Here is a 19,082-nt window from a genome sequence, read left to right as displayed (position 1 = left end):
TTCAGTGAGCTAGCTAGCAAATTCAGCGTTACCGTCCCTTGCCCACGCCGCCACCTTGCCTTCTTCCTCCGCCACACGCTTTTTCCTTCGTTAACTCCCCGTGTAGTGGTGGGACTGAAAAATGGACAGCTGGCGGCTGCCCATCAATAGAATTCGGGTAATCGGGGAGGCGTGACCGAGAAACCGGATGCGTTCCGCCGCAAAACCTCTCGAACGCCTTCTGGGACCCAAAACCACCACGCTCTCTCTCTCCCCAGCCCCCTCCCCTCTTCCACTTCTCTCTCCCTGGCCTCCGACAGAGCCCCATTCCCAACCAAAACTCCCTCCCGACCCTCAAACCTACGCCAATTTCCTGATATCGCTCTCTAAACAATCCCTTCTCTCTCAGTTCCGACACCCATTCGACGAAATTCCCCACAGAGCCCGCGTCTCGAAGGACTGCAAAACCTTACATGCCCGTATCCTAAAGCTTGGCTTCCAGTTATCAGGCAGGCTTGGCAATGCCCTCGTCGACCTCTATTCCAAGTCGGGAGATCTTGTTTACTCCCAGAAGGCATTCGACCAACTCGAGAAGCGAGACAGGCCTGCATGGAACTCCATCCTCTCCGCCCACTCACGGCAAGGGTCGACCGAGGAGGTCATACGGGCCTTCCGATCAATGCGGTGCTTCGGTGCTCCACCAGACCAGTTTGGATTCGCGATCGTTCTATCTGCCTGCGCTCAATTGGCTGCTCTAAATTGCGGCAGGCAAATTCACTGCGAGGTTATAAAAAGTGGATTCGAGTCCGATTCCTTCTGCGAGGGGTCTCTGATTGATATGTACTCGAAGTGCAACCATGTGGCCGATGCCCGTCGAGTTTTTGATGGGATCACCAACCCCGACACTATCTCTTGGACTAATATGATCGCAGGTTATGTTCGAACTGGAATGTTTGATGAAGCGCTTCGATTGTTCTCAAGAATGGAGGGGTCAGGTGGCACGCCAGACCAAGTCACATATGTGACGGCCATAACAGCTTGTGTGAGTCTCGGAAGGCTTGAAGATGCGAGAGCGCTCTTTATGCAGATGCCCTTGCCCAATGCTGTTGCCTGGAATGCAATTATATCCGGGCACGCTCAAAATGGGCACGAGACCGAGGCTCTTGGCTTCTTTAAGGAAATGAGAAGCAGGGGTGTGAAGCCTACTCGGTCGACACTGGGAAGCGTGCTGAGTGCTGCTGCCAATCTGATGGCCCTTGGTGATGGCCGGCAAGTCCATTCCGAGGCAATTAGGCTTGGGTTGGATACAAATGTTTTCGTCGGAAGTTCTTTGATTAATCTGTATGCTAAATGTGGCCGTATACAAGATGCGAGGAAAGTATTTAACTTCTCAGATGAGAGGAATCTTGTTATGTGGAATGCAATGCTCGGTGGCCATGTACAGAATGGGCAGCCACAAGAAGTCATCGACTTGTTTTCTGCGATGAAGGGACTTGGCTTTAAGCCTGATGAATTCACGTTTGTCAGCATTTTCAATGCATGTGCTTGTTTGGAGGATATATACCTGGGCAAGCAATTACACTCTGTTGTAATCAAGAGCAATCTCGAGGTCAGTCTGTTTACAGTCAATGCAGTTGTAGATATGTATGCTAAGTGTGGAGAGCTAAATGATGCAAAGAAGCAGTTTGAACTTATTTCTAGTAGAGACGCGGTCTCTTGGAATGCAATGATGGTAGGGCTTGTCCATAATAAACATGAGGAGGAAGCTTTGAGTACATTCCAAAGGATGAGGCTGGATCTGTTGGCGCCAGATGAGGTTTCTTTAGCTACTGTTATAAGTGCTTGCACTGATCTACAAGCTTTCGAGGAAGGAAAGCAGATGCATTGCTTGTCCATCAAGTCTGATCTCAGTAAAAATGTTTATGCTGGAAGTTCCCTAATTGACTTGTATGCAAAGCTTGGGGAAGTGATAGCTGCCAAGAAGGTTTTCCTACAAATGCCTGAGAAGAGTGTGGTCTCATGGAATGCTCTGATTGCTGGTTTTGTCCAAAATAATAATGAAGAAGCAGCATTGGATTTATTCAGGCAACTGCAGATAGAAGGCTTAGAGCCCTCCCAGTTCACCTTTGCAAGCATTCTCCCTGCATGTTCTGGCCCTTCAAGAATAACAATGGGACAGCAAGTGCATTGCCACACACTGAAATCCGGCCTTTTGTTTAATGATACTTTCTTAGGGGTCTCACTTTTAGGCATGTATCTGAAGTCCAGAATGCTTGACGATGCCAATAAGCTCTTCTTGGATATGCCCGATAACAACAGCCTAGTCTTATGGACAGCTATAATTTCAGGACATGCTCAGAATGGTCATAATGATGATGCATTGTTATTGTTTCGGAAAATGCGTAGTTATAACATTCAGTCGGATGAGGCTACTTTTGCTAGTGTTCTAGGAGCTTGTGCTGACTTAGCTGCTTTGGGAGATGGCCGGGAAATCCATAGCCTCATCATTAAGACTGGCTATAACTCCTATGAGTATGTGAGCAGTGCTCTTATAGACATGTATTCAAAATGTGGACATGTAAGCGCCTCCCTTCAAGTCTTTAAAGAGTTGGAAGGGAAAGAAGACATCATCTCATGGAACTCTATGATTGTAGGATTAGCAAAGAATGGGTATGCTGATGAAGCTCTCAATCTCTTCCAAGCGATGGAAGAATCACAAATAAAGCCCGATGATATCACATTCCTTGGCATTCTTACAGCTTGTAGTCATGCAGGGTTAGTCTCTGAAGGACGTGGTTTCTTTGACTCAATGACCATGAAGTATGGCATAACTCCAAGAGTCGATCACTATGCTTGCTTGATAGATATCCTCGGCCGTGGTGGTTCTCTTAAAGAGGCCGAGGAGTTGATTGACAGGCTACCCTTTGAACCTGATGGTGTGATCTGGGCCACTTTGCTTGCGGCTTGCAGAATGCATGGGGATGGAATAAGGGGGAAACGAGCAGCTGAGAAGCTTATGGAGTTAGAACCACATAATTCTTCTCCTTATGTGTTGCTTTCTAGTATATATGCTGCATCTGGTAACTGGGCTTCTGCTAAGGAAGTGAGAGAAGCCATGAAAGAAAGGGGAGTGAGGAAGTCGCCTGGGTGTAGCTGGATTACAGTGGGAAGTAAGACGAGCTTATTCATTGCAGGAGACAAATTTCACCCTGATTCTGTGGACATCTATGAAACTCTGGTTGATTTGACAGTATTAATGAAAGAAGATGGCTATGTTGCTGAACCTGATCTACTTGTCCTGGATGAAGAATTTGGTTGAGGTCCCCTTGTTTGCTCCTTCACAAAACTCCTTGTGTTATGAATCCAAGGCCATGGATACTGTTTGGCCTTAAAGTTACCGTCATGGGAAGGAATGCTAAGTTACCATACATGAAGGGGCTTGCTATTCATGTAAGAAGGTAACTTCTTCCTCCTACCTTAGACTGTCCCTGCAAAACTGTAGTTTAAAATCTCATCACGGGAGAATTTATCTAATCTACCAGCATAACTTACTTGCAGCTCATCAAAAGTCTAATAATATGTATGGATGGTAGGTTCTTATGTCTGGCATTGCTTGAGGATCTGCTCAAGTTGGAATTTTGGAACAGCTTCAGGAAAAAAGGGTCTGCTCTTTCTATCTATTGACTTCTCATGTTCAATGAAATGGAACTGATATTTGGGCTACGAAACTAGTCCAGAAAGAGCTACGACTGACATGCTCTGTCAAACCTCTTTTCAAAACTTTGCAATTTTGACATATTGTATTCTTCCAAAGAAATGTAATTCTTGACCTACTTTACAGCATGAGTATCTTCAAGCTGATTGTATTTTTCTTTTCAATAAATAGTTTGTCAATATCCTTGCTTTGATAGTGTAATCATGTATGAGTTTTGTAACAAGCCTTCAATAAAGAAGCACAGGAAATTTTTTCTTTCTGTAAAATTAATTTCAGATGTAGTCAATTTTATGTCTTCCCACTCATCATTGCTTATTACTACCAGCTTCTTAGATGTTTCTTGAAATTCTTTGTGGAGTCCTTGTTGCAAAACCATGGTTTGTAGTTGTCCCCCGCAATAACCATTATGAACTGACTAAATGGTTCTTGAATCAGTGAATAATTGAATCAATGTAATCAAATCAGCAGTACTTCTGCCTTTCTGTTTTCCCATGTACAATTGGATCAGTGTAATTGAAAATTGTGGTGCTTATCTCTTGTTTCTACAAGAAAATTGATCTAAATTTGAGAGAATTTCTGAACCCTTTCAAATAAGATTCCTTTTATCAAAGTTCCCTACTGGTTCTCTCTCATTATCGTTTCACAAGCATTTTATTCCGATGACAGTTTTATTCGGTTAGCAAAAATATTATTTCTTGTAATGCGGAAAGTTTTGTATTTCTGCTGACAGTTCTTTAGGTTAGCAAAAATATTTTCTTGTCATGAAAGAAAACAGACCCATTGTTTGCCAGTATCTGATTTCAGTTATAATCTTTTATGTCGGGAGTTTCTCTTGTTGACTTGGATGCAAAACTTGGGGAAATGACAGCTGCCGAGAAGGTTTTCCTCCATATGCTTGTGCTGGCCATGCTTTAATTGCTGTTTATGTTCAAGATAAAGCTTTAATTGCTGGTTATGTTCAAGAAAAGGAAGCGTTGGATTTATTGAGGCAATTACAGATAAAAGTCTCAGAGCCATCCTATTCACCTAACAAGCATTCTGCCACTTTCTTAGAAGGTTCAGATGCGTGACCGTGCCTTTAAGCTCTTTTTGGAGATGTCCGAGCACAAGAGTCAGGTAGGACATGCTCAGAGTGGTTCCAGTGATGATGCATTGTTATTATTCATAATATGTGTAGTTATATGTGTTGATTTAGCTGCATTGCAAGACAGCAGAGGAGTCCACATTCCATAATTATAAAACATCTAGAACTCGTTTAGTTCACGAAAAAAAGAACAAAAATGATGATCAACGGAAAAACAAAAAAATATCTCTTATTTAGTTGGAGTTTTTTTAAAAAAAGAAATTGAAAAGGTAGCATTTTCATAGAAATAAAATTTCCATATTTTATGGGGGAAAAAAACCTATGGAAGGCATGGGAAAGCTAATTTTCCACTCGAGTTCTTTTTTTTTTTAAAGTATTCTTAAACCATCAAAATCCATAGATAGGATCTTGTCATTTATTAAAGATATAATAGATATTTCATACAACTTTCTCAGAAAATTAGATGCTCAACTAAGTATAAGCCACTTTGAGATATATATGCCATTTTTTCATGATCAATTAAACATGCTAAAACTATTTTTCCAAATATCATATTTACAAAAAAAAATTCAAAAAAATATTCCAGTGATAAAAAAAAAATTCGCAAACCAAGCAGCGCTCTGGTAAATAGAACATATGTCATTTTGTTCGTTATGTTAATTTACCACTGTTTAAATGTCCTTTTGCATGTACGACTGATTGCTACTTGGTGCAGAAATGCATAGCTCAACAAGTTGCGAGGGCTCGGTTTCAGGTCCGCAGGGTCTGGATTCAACTCTAAAATCTGTTCTTAATGGATAAATATGTGGTAAGCTTGGCCATCTTTTTATTGATACATATCAAGAATTTTTGTTATCATATTAAGGTGTACTAATTTCATATCAAAAGAATAAATGGGTAGTTCAATCTTCATTACATCTCTCAGTCTGATATGATGTCAAATGGTCCGTTCATAACACTTGAAATGCAAAATTCTATACCGAAGGCAGCAGGATCCATATGATAGATATGGAAATCAAGATTGCTGCAACAACTATTGTGGACGGTAAGGATACGTTGATCCCAAGAAATTGTGGTCAAGGACTGAGTTATCCACGAGATATATTTTTTAATCTATCCCTAGGCGCTAATGGATCACAACATTTCTGGTAGGATAGCCAGCTGTAATATTCTCAAAAAGAAAAGAAAGAAAGAAAGAAAAAAAGATAACTGCCCAAACGGTCCAAAAATTCTTTGGCAACCTCCAGCCAAAATTATGTTGATAAGAGCAACCAAATACCAGAGGGAAACAAGCTGGACTCAGTATGATGAATAATCTTTACTGCAAGTGATAAAGTTGCAAGTGAAAGTATCTACCATTGGCACCTCTCACCCTTGTGGAAACTAACTAGTTTAACTGAAAATATCTAATATCATCATTTCAATTAATTGTGAAAAACCATCTACCATTACCGTGGAAGAGACCATGGTGGACGTGAGCTAATTCGGAGACGACTGAGAAGCTCATACAATGATGCAAATCAGTGTCACAGCTGATGGCGGGATTCACTGTGGTGCTGATTGGTACTTTGAGCAGAAAATTTTCCAAATTATTTCCCATTTGATGATTTCGATTTCATGAGCAAAAGAAGAATTGATCAAGCATAACATATAACCAGCACATGTTCTGTTTATGATATGGCATACATATAACTGGTGCAAGTTCTAATAAATGGGTGGATCTTCCTTCCCCTTATCCCAAAATAAAAAATCGTAGTAAAGTGATGTTGTTTACATTACCTTTGGAAGAAAAGTTGTCAATCTCCCCTTCCGACTTGTTACGGTGTTTAAAAGGGCACAAACGGTTGATGACATAAACATCCAACTCGAGTTCCTATTAGCAATTAGAGGAAGTCAACTGATTTTATTGTCTTTATTGTGAAATCAGCAGGCTAGGCTTGCACGAAAAACCCTTTTTTCCCAATTTCTCAGCATTCACTGTCAATAAAATTATTCAGCATTCACATCCTTGCACCATTTTAAAGCGAATCTTTGTGGAAAGATATTGTATGCAGTTAGACTATGTTTCCGTTATAGTCTTCCCTTCACAAACATCACAGATAGTGTAACCCAGGCCTTCGCAATATGGACACTTTGCTCCTTCATCAACCCACTCCAGAAACTGTAGACAGCAAGCAATTCATATAAAAATAGAGCGGGCAGATGAAGCAACAAATGATTACATGCAAGTTAGTAACACCAAACAACTAACCTGTGGTTCAATATTTGGTTCACCACTCCCGTCACATTCTGCAAAATGAATAGAAGTTGTTCAACATATCAACAATCGTTCCAAAAATTTTCAAGGTTGCTGTCAAAAGAGGTAACAATATCTGTGCACAGTCAACTCATACAGACACGGAGTTCTGAAAATATTAAGAATGCAAGTACAAATAAAAGATTTCACAACACCAATAAGAGTTACAGGTAGGATTAAAAGAACGAGGGACTATCAGGAGAAAACTTGGATGGTAAATCATAACCAGCTAAAATGGGAAGCAACCTCGGATACATGTAAAGCATCGGTGGTTCTGTTACAGAAAAAATTTAATGAAATTGAGAAGGTGAGCACAGTGATAGTTCAAGAATTAATTCACGATCTCTCGTAGGCTTCAACTAGGCATGATGGTCAATTTTTTGTGATTATATATTGACATGAAGCATTAACGTTTCTTAAAATCCAAAAGCCTTGACTCATACCAACAACGAGGGTGAATTCCAAGTACCTGTACACATTAGCCGGCCTTGTCCACGGCAGGAAAGGCACTTTCTCGTAGATACAACCTTGCTTCTGCTAATGGGTTTATTCCCGTCCACCAACCTGGATGGTTCTTCCCACCTATTCTCCCCAAGAAGAAACACTTTTCGCTGGGATACCTGGACTTCTGCATCACCACGTTCTTTCACAACCGTTTGCTGGATCTCTGCAATTTCTGTTATCGAAGCAGCAGCTGCTCCATTTGCACCATCCTGCAAGAAAATACAACCACAATCATTGGCTGCATGACATAAATAGGTTGATAGCTTGTCAATCGAGCACTATGAGCATCATGAAAATTTATGACATGAAGAAAAATACAGGGTCCAAATGTTGCAAAAAACTTCACTGCAGCAGAAATAAAGAATATTTTCAAATTGGGTAACAAGTTTCAATCTGATTTGCAGCGAGAGAATTAAGTGGTAATATTTTAGATTGCCCTAAACAAAAATTAACAAGCACATTATCGGTATAGTCAGTGCTAGTGAATTCACACATCAGAGTCCTCTTCAAGTAATTCAAGTATGATAGCAGGAACGAATCAAGCCAGACGCAGCGTGCGAGCCAACAGTTTTCTGTACTTGATAAGAGAAATAAAGTAGTATTTAACTACATTTACTTTCAAGCTAGAATCCCCCATTCTCTGCTCTGTAAATAATCTTTCCAGAAGCTCTGTTGTCATAATCCCATCTTCAGGAGTCCCTAGTGAGGCCTGTAGGGGAAAATTTCTTACAATGTCAATCCCCATGATAAGTGAAGCAGCAAGCATAACAGAGCCAGTCTTTCAGGCATATTAAAACAAAAAAAAAAATATTCTCTAAATATTGCTCTGAACTTTTCACAAGATTGTTTTTAATAAAATAATGAATCATTCACCTGCCATGTTTTTACTGCACGTTCAGTCCCACTCGAGAAGCTGGAGTATTCCATGTCTTCTTCACCTGAATAAAAGCCCAACCTTTGCAAAGCTTCCTGCAAAATTATACATAAATCAGCAATATTTTTAAGCAAAGTAAGTTTGTATAAAAGTTATATGAGACATTCAGGTCAATGCAAAAAATCGAGTTGACGCATTAGTTAGAGAACTATCATACCCACAAACCAAAAGGAAGCTGAAGGGTTGATCTAAGGCATGGCTCATTAGTCTCTTCTCGAGCAAAAAACCAAACTTCTGTGTGTGTTCACTCCAGGTTTATTCTTCGCCACATTTACACAATGCATATGCCAATATGTGCCTCTTTGTTTGTCCTCCACATTTTCCCCCCTGTCTCCCAAGATGTTTTTCCCCATTGTTTTTTGGGGTCTCCCATGTCTCCAAGTGTGGCAAGTGTCCAGAATGCTGCTTCGTTCGTACTTATCCACAAGGTTTTTTTTTTTCTAAAAGAAATTTAAATGTTGCATTCCAGTATTCATCTTAGCTCTTTCCTAAAGCATGATGTCGCTTCCTCCTAGCTTTCCACATTAGATGAAATCACGTCCATCCATCAAATGCTCCTCTCTGTTATGTGTCCCAACATGCATTGCAGATGCCAAGTTCTAGTATTACATGAGTTAAGATTATGCTATTGATCCTAAAAGAAGTTATGCTAGTACTAGATGTTACCGTCACACAATATGGATCATTTTGAAAAATGAGCTGGATTAGCTTGGGCATTCTTGAGTTTGAGTAGCTAAGTAACTTTGACAGTAACATTAAGGAATATTTGTTTCTTTTAACAGAATGTGAAAAATCCAACATAACCATAAACTTTAAGACTGGTACCAGCTGCTTGAGATTGGCCACATGAATCTTCAATTACCGGTTATTGCTATTATGGGAAATCTCCAATGTTACTACAAGCTAATCCAAATCCTTAACACAGCTTCCTCTCACTTAAGATCAGGTCTTCTTTACTCTTCTAGAACACTAAACACCAATTTAAACACATCTACTTTTCAAAGACCTGTCTTTTGCTGCACTTGCTCATGGTCATACACTATCTCATACGTTATCCATCACATTCTCCTTGGTGCAAGTTATAAACCACCTCTAATATACTCATGTCTTATTTTGACCTTCCTATTTTTACCGGACGTTCAACTCAAGAATATTATTTTTATCGCACTCATCTCATTTGTTTATTGACCCACATCTTAAATCAAACAATGTTTTGAGCCTTATCGTTGTCTTATGAAATTTGCTTAAGTCATTGAGGCATGCAATGGTCGAGCAACTCCTCTATCAGTTCAACTAATTTGTTATGCATGTATTCCTCTATCTCTTCATTCTTTTACATAATACATCCAAGATAACTGAACTGATTACACCGTTATAACTCTTGACGATAACCCAGACCAAGTAAGATAAAGCTTAACCTAAAATAATGTTGAACGTTCACCATCCGGCAATCAAATGTATTAATGAAATATATAGTTGTTGACAGAAATACATGAAGGCGAGGGATTTGTATAGTGTTGGGACCCGATGACAATTATATACTGTTCCCTGGTTGTTATGACATTGTTTTTTTTTCTGGCTGAATGTCATAACATGATTTTGTAAAAAGACTCTATAACCATACTTGGAAAGCGTTATGTATCATGTACCATCCTTAGAATTATCAGTCAAACTTATTTTTTACTTCCTTTTTGCAAAGATCATTCGACGATCAGTTATCAAAGCTAAAAATCATGGATCAGTTATAAAAGCAATGAGAGAAAAATATTGGTTAATTGTAAAGGTACGCTATTACTAGTGCAATTTATTCATTCAATAAAAACCGGACTCGCCTTTAAATTCATAGCACAAATTGCAAGGAAATCAACACCGTGGAACCACGCAGACCTGCATCGCTCGAACCTCCTCTCCTTCTGAACCTTTCGTCAATGTCTTCTTCTTCCCCTCCTCCACGACCTCTTTCTTCTCCGGTGCAGGTTTCGCAACCCTGACCCCTTCTTCAAGAACCATCTCCTTCACGTGGGCCTCCTCGACCAGCAGCGGCAGCGGGTCGACGGAGGCCCGCAGCCCCCCGGCGTCGCGCTCGAGGGCCTCGATGCGGAGGCGGAGGGCGGCGACCTCGCGGAGGAGGGACTCCCGTTCGGCGTTCCAGCGGGACTCCTCCCGGAGCCAGCGCTGCTCCTCGCGGACCCACCGCTGCTCCTCCCGGAGCCACCGGGCCTCCTCCCTCTCCCACGAAGGGTCGGAGGCGGCGGCGGACATGATGGATAATCTGGGGGAGGAGCTAGGCTTACGGCTCCGGTGGACTCGAAAGGGGGTCGGAAGGAAAGCGGAATTGAGGGGCGGGCGAAGAAGAGGAGGGTAAGGGTGGAGGGGGAGGGTGGAGGCCATCGAATTCGGATGGGGGGGGAAGATTTTTTTTCACGTTTTAGCACGCGAGAGCAAGCCCGGACGGATTTATATTGTGCAATTTAATTTAATGCGTCGCTTTTACAACCATGTCTCAACCCATCTAAGCGGATCAAGTATACCGTACCGATTCCAACAGGATAGTAGTACGAGATATATAATACTAATTTAATATTATAGATGGCATACGGATGCCCAATATATTAATGTCAATAATGTCAAAAAAAATTATATTATACCTAAGACGGTAAATGTGTCAGATTGACTCCCGATCCGACCCAATCCGTTTGGAGGACATGTGAGGTTGGATCGGAATCTAAAATTGGATCGTTCCATTTTTCAGATCGGATCTGGATTTACTAAATTCAGACCTCCAGACCCGATCCGACCCGATTCAACTCATTTGAAATTTAGATAATTTTGGATTTTAAATACTACGATCCGACCCGATCTGACCAAAATCTGTAAAATTATTTAAGCTCATGGGCTGCAGCCCATAGGGGGTGCAAACACAAGTTTTGAAGCCATGGATGGGATGGGTTGACCCAACCGAACCCAAGCTGAACTCGAATTTTTTGGATTGGGTTCAGATTATATATAGACTGGACTGGCCCCGGCCCAAATGACCCATTAGGTCAAAAATTATGGTAGTGGACCAATATTGGGTTGGAATCGGGTTGGGTTAGGTCACTATGGCCCGATCCGGCCCAATCCATTTGTATCCTTAATTATACCATATCGACAATGTACTAGTATGGCATCGGTACAAATCTAGTATTACAACAGCAAACCTTCCTGTGAGGTCTCCTGAGAAAACTAAACTTGTCATGTATGGCAAATTGAACAACAGATAATAGAAAAGAAAGGGAGCATATCTAATATATATTGATAATTCTTCTGTTGGTTCTGTTTTTGTAATGCAGCAACCAATTCTAGAGAATGGGAGCAGAGCATGATAACGCCGTAGTGTTGCACAGATTCGCTGATGCAATATATTCATTTCTCTCCATGAGTTTGGTTATCTAAACAAAATTCATGCCAAATGAATGAATTTGTACCAGACCTAAGTAAACAATATCAGGTTATATAAAAAAATTAACTAATGCAATATATTCAGTTGTCTCTCTGACTTTGGATATCTCAAAAAAAAATCACGTCAAAAGAATAAATTTTTACCAAACCTAATGGAACAGTGTCAATTTATATGGAAGTTCAAAATGAGGAGTTCAAGACATTAAAGCATCGTAGACCACTTCAGATATGCGAAGGTTATTAAAGCTGATGGCAAATATATAGCTTTATAATTCCAGGTCACAGTTTTTTTACAACAGTCCAATCCATATCAATTCAGCCAATTTGAGTCTGGATTCAGCTTAACCTGATCCATTTTGAGCACCACTTTTTGGATTTTGTCATGCACCACCATGGTCTGCGTTTCTTTACATGGCAATGCCCTTATAGAATTGCTGTAACATTTGTTTCAGTTGCTTTCCTTAAAGCAGGGTTTTCCGTCACCATGAGGTTAATCTTACCTTCCAATGGTGTTTGTTGTGGGATGGGGTTCCCAGTTTAGTCCCACATCGGCTAATCAGCGGAAAGGTCTGTGCCTTAAATGGGGGGCTCAATAACCTCTCCTTACCGAGGGCCCTTTTGTAGGACAACACCGTGAGGGTAGGGGTAGTACCTCCGCGGCCCCCCGCGCCGTCAGGGCTCGGCGGTGACTGTCATTGGGCCACGGCCCTGGGCGACCTCCCGCCGAGACCCGAAGCGGCAATCCCAGAGCGGACAATACCTCGGCAAGGACGCGGATGCTTTCCCTGCTCGGCCGGTGTGTGGGCTGGTGTCGGGGTTCCGACCCCGCATCAGATGGCGCTAGAGGAAGGGCCCCGGCCACGCACAGACCTTCCCGCTGGGGGGGCTGTGTTGTGGGATGGGGTTCCCAGTTTAGTCCCACATCGGCTAATCAGCGGAAAGGTCTGTGCCTTAAATGGGGGGCTCAATAACCTCTCCTTACCGAGGGCCCTTTTGTAGGACAAAACCGTGAGGGTAGGGGTAGTACCTCCGCGGCCCCCCGCGCCGTCAGGGCTCGGCGGTGACTGTCATTGGGCCACGGCCCTGGGCGACCTCCCGCCGAGACCCGAAGCGGCAATCCCAGAGCGGACAATACCTCGGCAAGGACGCGGATGCTTTCCCTGCTCGGCCGGTGTGTGGGCTGGTGTCGGGGTTCCGACCCCGCATCAGTGTTCATTAAGGAAAATTTTACTGCACATGAGGAATCTTGAATGAGAGCATAGGCATACCAACATTGAATGGATCAAATGACAAGATGGCTGAGTTTGCAAATGAATCCTTTTCCAGTTGAAAAGCTCCTCACGGTTGTCTTCGACTCACATCATCTGTTATTTTAATGATTTCCAAATTTTCAATAGGCAGGGCCTGTCCAACTCTTAGACGATTGAGGCAGGCGATTGAGGCGGTCGCCTAAGGCTCCGACCCAAAAAAGATCCATCATAGAAAAGGCCTCAAAGAGAAAACAGAAAGAAAAAATGCCTCCTTAGTGAGTTCACCTAAGGTCGGCCCATTATAGGAAAGGCCTTAAAAACAACAGAAAGAAAGAAAAAAAAAAATCTCTCTTAGTGAGTTTGCCTTAGACACCCAAATATATTGGGCCGCTTCTGCCCATAAGATATGGTAATTATCTACTTTCTTTCACTACTAAGTCACATCTTTAGCAAATTTTTAGTGTTGAACACAACTGTCTCGTTTGCTGGCTACCATATTGGTGTTACTTGATGGTTGTAACAAGATCTGCAGCTATTGTTGCATAGGCTACATTGCTTGAGATCATGACCAGAGAAATTCTAGCATCTGCGTTTGACTAATTGACAGCTTCATAGAACTGTTCTTTAAACTAGAAATGAGTAAAAATAGTTACAAAGTTATTTTACATTTAAATGCATTCAAGCTAAGATGTAAAGATAAAGTATTCATTGGTAATTCTTGTCGATTGTGGAAGGTTTTAGACAGCCTAGAGAACATGATTTCTTCTTTTTTTTTTTTCCGCTGCTTGGGTGAGTTTCTTGAACTTCTGTATGTATTATGTTTAAATTTCATGCAAAATATAGTCATATGGGAGTATGAACTAACAAAAAGTTCTTATTTCTGCTCTTCCTCAACTATCCTTGTCCTATAAAAACTCTTTTTCCTTTTTTTAAATACCATTTCCTTGCCATCAGAGTGGGGTGGAGGGCCTCATGCATTCCATCATGAGGGCAGACTTCCAAGCCTTGACGAGGGAGCCAGATGTCAGCCCTTACAACACGGTTTCTCTGCTTTCCGTCTCTTTAACAAAAGCATGCTACCTTCTCGCCATATATTTCCAACTGCGTGCTCCCCCAAGTCAAAGAGGCAGGTCCCAATCAGCTCCCTTCCAACCAAGAAAAGTCCAGAGCATCATGGCTTTAAACTTTCAAGATTCTCCTCTGCCTCAAAGGTGGACGCTCCCTAGATTTACACAGGTCTTGAAAGGAAACAAGCTATAAAGTTGACGGGGGTTTCCAGCCACCTTCCTTGTTTCTTTTCCTTTCCCTTCTCCTCCCAGTTACAGTGAACCTGCTGCAAGAGCTCGTTGGCTTCTTAGGCAAATACATACAGAACCTGAACTACTAGAGAAAAAAAAAAAGCTCTCGGATTCTGATGAACAAGCAGTGGAATAATGAGATGGACATTAAGATGGATTGCTTATGGCTTTATTTAGCGGAATCCAGGTAAGGAAAAAGACAACTTCAAGTCATTAGAATGGTAGAGTAAGAGTCGAATCTGAAAAGTTTAGGCTGACTTCCAAATCAGGTACAGTACTACCGAGATTGCTAAAGAATGATCTGCACAAATTACTAAACTTTTGATCTGGACTTGTTCTAATAATTAATGAATTTCCAACACTAATGGTTTGAAACCATGCCTGTTGCTTTCCACTTTATTCCCGAGTTCTTGCTTAAACAGCTCAGGTAGCCGCTCCCTTTATGCTCCTGGTAAACATGCAATCATTTCTCTTCATCATGGCACGCATTTTCTTTCACAACTGGAATCATTAATTCTTTGTTGTATGGTTGTGAAGAGATAGGCTCGAATGTATCTAGGAACATGGCATATTAGCAGTACGTATAGAGGATAGTCATGTGCCCTCTTAATCATTGTTTCTTTCTTGTAGGGCTGCCAGAAGGTGGATTCACATGTACAAAGGAACATGGCAACTTTAGGAACTTTTATTTTCTCCATTCTATGTTACAAATGTGAGGACCGTATGTACGTATGTTTAGTCCTACATTGGTTATCCACTGGATAAATTTTGGATATTTATACAGGATTAAAAACTCAAATAATACATTCCGACTGACCATTTTAGATGAGCTTCTGGATTGTTATAAATGGTACCAGAGCGGATCCGGTTCATAACTTATGCGAGCTAGGAAATACTGCAGCATAGATTCATTAGGGATGACTACAAGCTGATCGTGGTGTTTGTGATTAGATTTGAATCGATTTGAATCTTTAGCCTGATGAAGACGTCAGAGCTGAACTGGAGGAGTATGTGAGGATCCATGCGGACATATATATACCTTTCGGCAAGCTATTTTAGGTGAGGCGCTAGGTTGTTATAAGGGTCTCTCTTACTAAAGAGGGGGCATGGGTGCCATTTCCACAACCTACTCTCTCTCTCCCTTGTAGGTCTTTCCCCCCAGACCCTCGTTTGGCCACTGGTTAATGGATATTGATTGTTTGAGGGCTGTTTGGGGGTGGCTTCTACTTCTAGGTCCAGAGTTTGCAGGCTGCATGGCAACAAATGGAGGCTCAAGGAGATCACCTGTCTCGCTGTTTTGGTTCCTCCTCTTCCTCTGCTTGCTTCTTCTGGCTCACCCATCAGGGAAGCTAAAGTTCTCCTTGGCTCCATTCTCTACTCGGCAGCTCCTCTCTTCCTCGAGATCTCGGTCCATGGAATTACGTCCACAGGCCCCCGCGCTACCTGGCCAATCCAAAGCAAACGAACATGAAGTCCCCAGTGGCCCCAACCCCATCTCCAACAGGTAGCATCGCTGCCACCATTGGATGATCGCCATCCTTGCTGTACTCATTGGTCTCATCATCAGGGATTGGTCTTGTGCTGTTCTTGCTGTGGTTTGAGATGTCCATATAAATAGCTATAGATAATTCCAATGGAGCTTTCTTTTTGATTTGGAGAAACTTTCTGCAGGACCCTTCTTAATAACTGGAACTTTGAGAGACATCAATGTATAAAAATCAGAAGCTTTGTTTTTGTTGAATTGCTGAAAGAACATCCAGAATATTTTAAATCTATCCGCATGGACTCATACTTCTCTCAATCAAGCACATATTTCTGCTTAGGGATTATTGAAAAGTGCTACAATTTCAAAGACAGAGGAAACAATCATACTTATTTTCTAGGGTGACATGTTAAATTGTTTGGGTACTCGATGGCCCCTGCTTAAGCAAAGGCATGAGAAAAGTGCTCTGATAACGGTAACTTACTGGGGATGGATATCGTACACTGTTCCCATTTGCCAGGGAATAATGAGTGTGCACAAATCTCATTAGCTTCTAAAATTCCCAATATACCAGCTTCTCCAAACCCAATTTGGCCTACAAACGTTTAGAAACTGGTCTCAACTTAGTCGTTTTTTTTTTGGCTAAAGACAACTTAGTCGTTCGAGCATATTATTTTGACACCGGCCCACTAAACCACCACTTCTTAATCACATCTTAATTCCTGGCCCAAATCAGTCAGGAACCAGCTTTTTTTGTGTTTCCTTCCTCTCAATTTCTCACAGCTTTCTCTCTCTCCAAGTCAACGCCGACTACAGGTCAAAGTCGTCCCTGCATGCCATCCAGTCTTCTGAAAAAAAATCTAGGCAAACGTTGTTTTCTTCTTGCAGGACCATTTGATCTTTTGCTACTTCTTTAACATCTCTCTCTCTCTCTCTCAAACACTGAGATCAGAATAAGCTCCTCTAGAGGCATGGAATCGCATAGGTTGATGGGAGAAAAGAGCAGTAGATCAGGTAATTAATTCCCTTCCGTTATGCTGTCAAAAAAGGAGTTTCATCCAACTAATACTTGTCTTTCACCTCTCAGAAGATACAACTACTGCAAATATTTCTGCACGAACTTTTTCCTTAGAGGAGCTAGCTTTGGCTACTAGTAATTTCTCTCCTGATTCGATTTTACGTGAAGGAAGTCACTTTAGAGTTTACAAAGGGATCCTTCACCAGAATTCCCAGGTAACTGGCTCTGCAGAATACTTCCTTTGTTCGGTCCTCCAATGCTTGTTACGGATTTAAGTGCTGATTTCGGCATCTGTTCGTCTTAGCTTGTGGCCGTGAAGCAGCTAGACTTGAACTACTCACAGAGCAACCGAGACTTCCTTGTCGAAGTCCTCATGCTCAGCCTTCTCCACCATCGAAATCTCATGTCTGTAGTTGGGTATTGTTCTGAAGGAAGTCATAGGCTCATAGTCTATGAATTTTCTCCACTGGGTTCCCTTGAGGACCACTTGCTCGGTAAATAATCTAACCAAAGGGTTCTTCTGAGTCCCATTTAATCTTCTTGGCACACTTATAATTTCCTTGTCCATAATCATTTGTATAATGCATATGTATGATCTATTACTAGAACTAGATTCTTATCAATCGGTTCCAAAGTCGTATAATATATCCCAATGCATGTTAGGTGTTGGGCGATGCCAGAAACCACTGGATTGGAATACTAGAATCAAAATAGCTATAGGTGTTGCTCGAGGGTTGGAGTATTTGCACAACAAGGCCAACCCACCTGTGATACACCGTGATCTGACGCCATCAAACATTCTCCTGGATGAGGATTTTAATCCCAGACTCTCTAATCTCGGGCTTGCCAAGCTGGGGCCTGTCGGGGATAAATCCCATATCTCCACAAGGGTGGTGGGGACTTGGGGTTATATTGCACCAGAGTATGCAAGAACTGGACAGCTATCGGTGAAGTCGGATGTTTACAGCTTTGGAGTAGTTCTGCTTGAGCTCGTGAGAGGCAGAAGAGCTGAAGACATTCTTGACATGAACGAGGAAAAGGGTCTAGCTTCTTGGGTAATTCCTTTCTCACTATGTTCCTAACCTTTGCCAACTTTTGGAGGTTAGCAACAGTCCCTTTTTGCTTCCATTTGCAGGTTCATGCGATGCGCGAAGACCTGAACAGGTTGCCAGGCATGGCGGATCCACTACTTCAAGGGAACTATCCAATGACAGGTCTGGACCGAGTCGCCTCGATCGCCGCCATGTGTCTCCAGGAGGAGGTAGCTGATCGTCCATCAATTGGCGATGTTGTCGATGCTCTCAGCTCCATTGTAGCGTTTTCAACTGAACTCCATGAGCCCTCAGCAGCTTCAGTGACTTCTTCGCTCTGTCATTGATCAGCATGTGAAGACAGTGCAGAAGAAAACCAAACTTGCTGCCAAGGAGATTGCTGAATATTATGGACTACCTGATGTGTGGAAAGAACAAGCTTTTTCCTATTTTCTACAGCATATTTTTGTGTGTTAATTGTCTGATATGTTGCATGTTCAATATGCAACTAAATCTATGATTACCTCTAAGGATGATGCCCTTTTTATTTTGTGTGAGAAAATTAGGATGAAATCCTATCATGATGTTGGTTTGAAGTAGTGATCTGGACACAGTTTAGATGCACAGAGAGTTCGAACATATGATCGGAGATACTTCTACACTTCCACCGCAGAGGGGTGAAGAACTCTTAGTGTATCATGTGAATTCAGATCCAGGAAGGTTAGGACTCGAATCAGAGCTTGTTAAATCAATTCTAAATGTTTGATTGATACTGATAATATGAGAGGACATGGCACTCCATTTCAAATCCTGATCCTGGGTTTTGGAGACAGCGATTTAAAATCTTAAATCTTGAACCAAGGGATGTTAAAAGAATTTTCTCAAAAGAAGAGATGCTAAAAATAATTTGGTTAACATCTGAGCTTATCTCTGTATGTTGACTTACCACTATGTATAAGGAATGACAAATAGCCTTGCATAACATTGTACCCAGCCCTAAATCTCTTCTTGTAGATATCCCCCTCAGCAGAACAAGGATAGGGCTAACT

The 19,082-nt window shown here is 41.8% G+C and overlaps 3 protein-coding genes across 7 annotated transcripts; 2 read left to right on the top strand and 1 right to left on the bottom strand.

The window, feature by feature from the left end:
* On the top strand, positions 1-6,528 carry LOC103703917 (pentatricopeptide repeat-containing protein At3g09040, mitochondrial). Of its 2 annotated transcripts, none has more exons than XM_008786978.4 (2): positions 1-3,437; positions 3,573-6,528. In XM_008786978.4, the coding sequence occupies exon 1, from the start codon at positions 188-190 to the stop codon at positions 3,296-3,298; it is 3,111 nt and encodes a 1,036-aa protein (XP_008785200.1). In that variant the 5' UTR covers positions 1-187; the 3' UTR covers positions 3,299-3,437; positions 3,573-6,528. The 2 variants fall into 2 exon arrangements, with proteins under 2 accessions (XP_008785200.1, XP_008785201.1); XM_008786979.4 differs by having other exon boundaries at positions 3,538-6,528.
* Positions 6,428-10,952, bottom strand: LOC103703915 (protein disulfide isomerase pTAC5, chloroplastic). 4 transcript variants are annotated; one of them, XM_026803383.2, is made up of 6 exons: positions 10,400-10,948; positions 8,452-8,547; positions 8,189-8,287; positions 7,544-7,787; positions 7,030-7,067; positions 6,428-6,939 (listed from the first exon to the last, which is right to left on the bottom strand). In XM_026803383.2, exons 1-6 carry the CDS (start codon positions 10,901-10,903, stop codon positions 6,838-6,840), a joined length of 1,083 nt encoding a protein of 360 aa, XP_026659184.2. In that variant the 5' UTR covers positions 10,904-10,948; the 3' UTR covers positions 6,428-6,837. The 4 variants fall into 4 exon arrangements, with proteins under 4 accessions (XP_026659184.2, XP_008785194.2, XP_038982361.1 ...); XM_008786972.4 differs by having other exon boundaries at positions 8,195-8,287; positions 10,400-10,947; XM_026803384.2 differs by having other exon boundaries at positions 6,484-6,939; positions 7,030-7,128; positions 10,400-10,952.
* A 4,667-nt stretch (positions 10,953-15,619) lies between these two features.
* On the top strand, positions 15,620-18,611 carry LOC103703914 (probable serine/threonine-protein kinase PBL7). Its single transcript, XM_026803381.2, has 6 exons — positions 15,620-16,005; positions 16,937-16,998; positions 17,072-17,217; positions 17,307-17,496; positions 17,666-18,057; positions 18,138-18,611. The coding sequence occupies exons 1-6, from the start codon at positions 15,686-15,688 to the stop codon at positions 18,378-18,380; spliced, it is 1,353 nt and encodes a 450-aa protein (XP_026659182.2). The 5' UTR covers positions 15,620-15,685; the 3' UTR covers positions 18,381-18,611.
* The last annotated feature ends 471 nt before the right edge of the window (positions 18,612-19,082 follow it).

Source organism: Phoenix dactylifera, chromosome 5 (assembly GCF_009389715.1).
Source record: "Phoenix dactylifera cultivar Barhee BC4 chromosome 5, palm_55x_up_171113_PBpolish2nd_filt_p, whole genome shotgun sequence".
Classification (NCBI taxonomy): Eukaryota; Viridiplantae; Streptophyta; class Magnoliopsida; order Arecales; family Arecaceae; genus Phoenix; species Phoenix dactylifera.
This window is presented reverse-complemented; position numbering and strand designations above follow the sequence as displayed.

Bases quoted from the DNA above. Each gene is read 5' to 3' on its own strand.
- LOC103703917 (XM_008786978.4), top strand. From the start codon at position 188: ATGCGTTCCGCCGCAAAACCTCTCGAACGCCTTCTGGGACCCAAAACC.
- LOC103703915 (XM_026803383.2), bottom strand. From the start codon at position 10,903: ATGGCCTCCACCCTCCCCCTCCACCCTTACCCTCCTCTTCTTCGCCCG. The intron at 8,548-10,399 runs GTCTGCGTGGTT...ATAATTTTGCAG, and splicing joins AGGAGGTTCGAGCGATGCAG to GAAGCTTTGCAAAGGTTGGG. The intron at 6,940-7,029 runs GTTAGTTGTTTG...TGCTGTCTACAG, and splicing joins AACCAAATATTGAACCACAG to TTTCTGGAGTGGGTTGATGA.
- LOC103703914 (XM_026803381.2), top strand. From the start codon at position 15,686: ATGGATATTGATTGTTTGAGGGCTGTTTGGGGGTGGCTTCTACTTCTA. The intron at 16,999-17,071 runs GTAATTAATTCC...TTCACCTCTCAG, and splicing joins AGAAAAGAGCAGTAGATCAG to AAGATACAACTACTGCAAAT. The intron at 18,058-18,137 runs GTAATTCCTTTC...TTCCATTTGCAG, and splicing joins AAAAGGGTCTAGCTTCTTGG to GTTCATGCGATGCGCGAAGA.